General features: G+C 34.9%; 1 protein-coding gene across 1 annotated transcript in view; it reads right to left on the bottom strand.

Annotated features, from left to right (window-relative positions):
- The window catches only part of LOC144958781 (uncharacterized), a 35,260-nt gene that overhangs the window by 29,721 nt on the left and 539 nt on the right, over positions 1-5,000 (bottom strand). The window contains exons 2-3 of the mRNA XM_078890986.1: positions 2,197-5,000; positions 827-980 (exon numbers count right to left, since the gene is read on the bottom strand). The exon at positions 2,197-5,000 is cut by the window's right edge and continues 52 nt beyond it. Of these exons, the coding sequence (XP_078747112.1) occupies positions 827-980; positions 2,197-3,616 (1,574 nt within the window). The 5' untranslated portion in view covers positions 3,617-5,000. The remainder of the gene's footprint in view (positions 1-826; positions 981-2,196) is intronic.

The following is a 5,000-nucleotide window of genomic DNA, read 5'->3' as shown; positions in this document are numbered from 1 at the left end:
AGTTGATTTCTTTATTTATGACAAGAACTCATTTTGATAAAAAAAATTGGCCCTCTAACTCAACTTGGCAATATCTCAGTTCAAACTTTTCACCATCCGACTGATTATGTCATTCACTGTAACTAATACAGTAACATTTATGACGAGAACTCATTTCTGATACAAATTGATCTTCTATTGGCTTGGCCACATCTCAGTTCAAACCTTTTCACCATCCGACTGATTATGTCATCCACTGTAACTAATACAGTAACATTTATGACGAGAACTCATTTCTGATACAAATTGATCTTCTAACTAAACTTGGCAATATTTCAGTTCAAACCTTTTCACCATCCGACTGATTACGCCACTCACTGTACCATATTTAGATTAGAATATGAGAAGCCATCACTCTGACACCAGAAGATGAATTACACAAGGTGCGTATCCAGTCGTCTAGAAGACTGGATTTACACTTCCATTGAAATAGGAAACAGTTTTATGCGGCTATGTGGTCTAGTGGTATGACACTCGCTTTCGGATCGGAAGGTCCTGGGTTCGAGCCTCACGCTCGGCGCTTAGTTGAGTCCTTGGCAACGGCTCTTTACTCATATTCTCTCACCGTACTCAGGTGTAAAATGAGTACCTGGCCGTGAACAGCGTTGTCTTTGTCCGAAAAATTGTAATATCGCCTAACAGGCGTCATGTCCCGTCCTACATGTTAAATGTTGCTGTTGACCAGGGACCCTTGTAAAGAGCTTTGAGCACATTTAGTGGATATTGCGCTTAATAAGGCTCTTTTTTTTTATGACATCACAATTTCTTCCCTACTGAAACACTATACCTTTTAGGTCTTGGGTCGTTGAGAGATCTGTGTACTGCGATCTTATCAGAAACCCAAAGGTCAAAGTAATTCTTTTTATAATCCTCCTTCCTTTTCTTCTCCTGCAGTTGGGACAAAGATCCATCTGGAAATTCATACCTCGTCGAGTTTTCACCTGTGGATGAAAAAAAAAAGAAAATTAAAAAAAAAATTCCCTTTATTCATCCCAAAGGGGAAATTTGTCTTTAGGGTCTATCCCATGGGAAGACTGGAATAACCCAGTCGTCAGCCGCAGTGCAGCGCCGCAAATTGAGCTATGGCGAGGTGACTAAATATAAATATATCATAAGCAATAGACCACATCTTATGATAAATCTATCGTAGACAAGAGACTACTTTTTATGATAAACTTATCGTGGACAGAATATTTTATATAAAATACTCATCTTATGATAGAATTCTCGTAAACAATAGACCACATCCTATGATAACCTTATCATAAACAAAAGACCACATCTTATGATAAACTTATCATAAACAAAAGACCACATCTTATGATAAACTTATCATAAACAAAAGACCACATCTTATGATAAACTTATAGTAAACAATAGACCACATCTTATGATAAACTTATCGTAAACAATAGACCATCTTATGATAAACTTATCGTAAACAATAGGTCATCTTATGATAAACTTATCGTAAACAATAGACCACATCTTATTATAAACTTATCGTAAACAATAGACCACATCTTATGATAAACTTATCGTAAACAATAGACCACATCTTATTATAAACTTATCGTAAACAATAGACCACATCTTATGATAAACTTATCGTAAACAATAGACCACATCTTGTGATAAACTTATCGTAAACAATAGACCACATCTCATGATAAAGTTATCGTAAACAATAGACCATCTTATGATAAAGTTATCGTAAACAATAGACCACATCTTATGATAAAGTATCGTAAAGAATAGGCCATTTAATGATAAACTTATCGTAAAAATAAACAAACAGGCACACGGGCCCATCACTGTAAACATTCATTTATATCAGAGATGATTTATAAACAATTAACCTACTCTAGTTATTTCCCTCTTTATGGAGTGATGTAAATTTTTGTTATGTCCCCTGGATTGTGAAAGGTAGTCGTGTTACTTTCTACATGAATGGTTTACCTCATATAGTGTTTTTGCTTGTCATGATAAAATTATTGTAAACAATAGACCACATCTTATTAAAAAAAAATTTGCAGACAGTAAACCACATCTTATGATAAACTTATCATAAACAATAGACCTTATGATAAACTAATCGTAAACAATAGACCATTCATCTTATAATAAACGTATCATTTATTTTAAATATTTACATACCAGGATCTCCTTCTTTTCCAAATTCCACAAACGCCGGCATTTTGATATCCCCAATAGAAGCGTTGAGCAGCGACAAATTCACTTCGAACGTTTCCTCCAATTTGTCCTTCTCCAGCTTCGCCATCACCTCGTTCAGAACCGGATTAGCCTTCAGAGTTGTCACGTGACTGCCGCCATCTTTATTATGCCCTTCTTCCGTTTTCTCCGATTTGTCTTGACCTCTGACACCGTGTGTAGCGTTTCTCTTTCTGATATTGAGGTTTGAGTCGTTCGATTTCTTCTCTGGCGACGTTGGACGCTTGTTTTCTTTCGAATCTTTCACTCGTTTATCTTTTAAGTGTTTTGTGTCATTTCCATCCACTTTTTCGACGTGTGTATCTTTATCTTTTTTGTGTTTTGTTTCATTTTCGTCCACTTTTTCAACGTGTGTTTCTTTACTTAATAACTTTTTAATTTCACCTCCATCAACTTTTTTGTTTTTGCTTTCATCTCTTTTATCATTATTTTTATTACTAATTTCATCATCGTTATCCTTCACTGTATCCTTAACATCATCATCATCATCATCATCTTCGCCTCCAATACGATCATTCTTATTTACCTCATTTACAGCTGCTCTCTTCTTATCTTTATCATCATCTTTATCATTTTCTTTTACCTTTTTATCCTTTTCACTTTTATCATTATTTTCGTCATCCTTTTTGTCAATATCAATAAAATTTGAATCTTTATTATTATTTTCATTATCTCTTTTATTTATTTTTCTGTCCTTGTCTTCTTTATCAATATTTCCAGCACTTTTTCCATCTTTGACGTTGGTTTTCTTTTCGTTTTTCTCTTTATTTACTTTATCCAAATACGCTCCAAACTCCCCCTTTTCTTCCCTCAAAATTTCCTCCAGTCGTTTAAATCTTTCCAATTTTCCGCGAAGCATTTCTCTTTTCTTTTTATCATATTTATTTTCACCGTCAACTCTTTCTTCGTGAAATTTATTTTTCGGCAAATTTCCCGCCTCATTGTCATGTTTTACGTTGTGATGTCTCTCGTCTTTACCTCCATCGTAAAAATCATCTTCATCTTCAAGTCCAATCATCAAATTATCATCATCATCATCATCACCGTAGCCGTCGTCATTATTATCATTTGCCACATCTTTTTTAACATGAATATCATTAAAATTATTCCTTTTATTCGACCGCCGACCGGCTTCTACATTTTTTCTTTCTCTTAAATCTTCCACATCATTTTCCCTCGTTAATTCGTCGAAATAAAAATTATCCGATTTTTGAAATCTCAGAATAGACACATTATTCTCTGCTACAAACACATTCAGTACAATATAAATAACTGCAACATAACCACAAAACAGCACAAGCTGGTTGCGTTTACAAAAAAGACGAATTTCTCTCAAGGTGGGCATTTTGTTGTAGAATCAATTTTCATAACTGACAAAATAATAACAATAATAATAAACAAGAGATTTTATGATGTAAAGTATGTACAAATATAACTTTTCTTGAACCACTTATATTACATCAGATGTCTCACACCGTCACGCCATCTTGTATCAAACACATGTATTACATCCGATGTCTCAAACCTTCACGCCACCTTGTATCAACCACGTGAATGACACCACTCTGTATCAACCACTTGTATTACATCCGGTGTCTTACACCGTCACGCCACCTTGTATCAAACACATGTATTACATCCGATGTCTCAAACCTTCACGCCACCTTGTATCAACCACGTGAATGACACCACTCTGTAGCAACCACTTATATTACATCCGATGTCTCACACCGTCACGCCACCTTGTATCAAACACTTGTATTGCATCCATGTTTCAAAGCTTCACGCCACCTTGTATCAATGTTTCAAACCTTCACGCCACCTTGTATCAACCACTTGGAATGTACTCAATGTCTCAAAATGTTACATGATCTTATATTAATCGTGTGTATGATATTCCGTGTCGCCAAACTTCACTACCACTTGTACCAGCCAAGTGACTTATATCCCTTGTCTAGAAAGTTCATATCTCGTGTTCCAACCACCTGAATTCTATTTGATCAGAGCTGCCAACTTTAAATTTAAAAAATGGTAGTTTCCAAGGGAAAAATTAAAAAAAAATATTAACCTTAAATAGCTCTGGAAATAAACAATGTGCCCTTGGTGTGATCCAAAAATAATCCAAAGTACTGAATATAGGTTCTAAGAAGCGAAGCTTTCTTATTAAAGAAGATTTAATGAGTCAAAGAGACCCTCTAAGCAGCTCTGAAGTTGGAGCCAATAATTCGTATTTCTACGTACTTTTCGTAGTCCTAAGCAGGTCTGATATTCGAGATCTCAAAGCTGAACACAACCCTGTACTTAGTACTCGTATGATATTGGGTGTCTCAAGACTTGACTCCACTCGTTCAAACCACTTGAATGTTATTCAATATTTGACACTTTCCATCATCTATTTAAATCACTTGAATGTTATTCAATATTCGACACTTTCAGTTACCTATTCCAACCACTTGAATGTTATTCAATATTTGACACTTTTCATCACATATTCCAACCACTTGAATGTTATTCAATATTTGACACTTTTCATCACATATTCCAACCACTTGAATGTTATTCAATATTTGACACTTTCCATCACATATTCCAACCACTTGAATGTTATTCAATATTTGACACTTTCCATCACCTGTTCCAACCACTTGAATGTTATTCAATATTTGACACTTTCCATCACCTGTTCCAACCACTTGAATGTTATTCTATACTTTCCATCACATGTTCCA

Source organism: Berghia stephanieae, chromosome 13 (assembly GCF_034508935.2).
Source record: "Berghia stephanieae isolate SIO BIC M18660-M18661 chromosome 13, UCSD_Bste_1.3, whole genome shotgun sequence".
Taxonomy (NCBI): domain Eukaryota; kingdom Metazoa; phylum Mollusca; class Gastropoda; order Nudibranchia; family Aeolidiidae; genus Berghia; species Berghia stephanieae.
The sequence above is the reverse complement of the archived record's forward strand: the minus strand, read 5'-3'. Positions and strand labels throughout refer to the sequence as shown.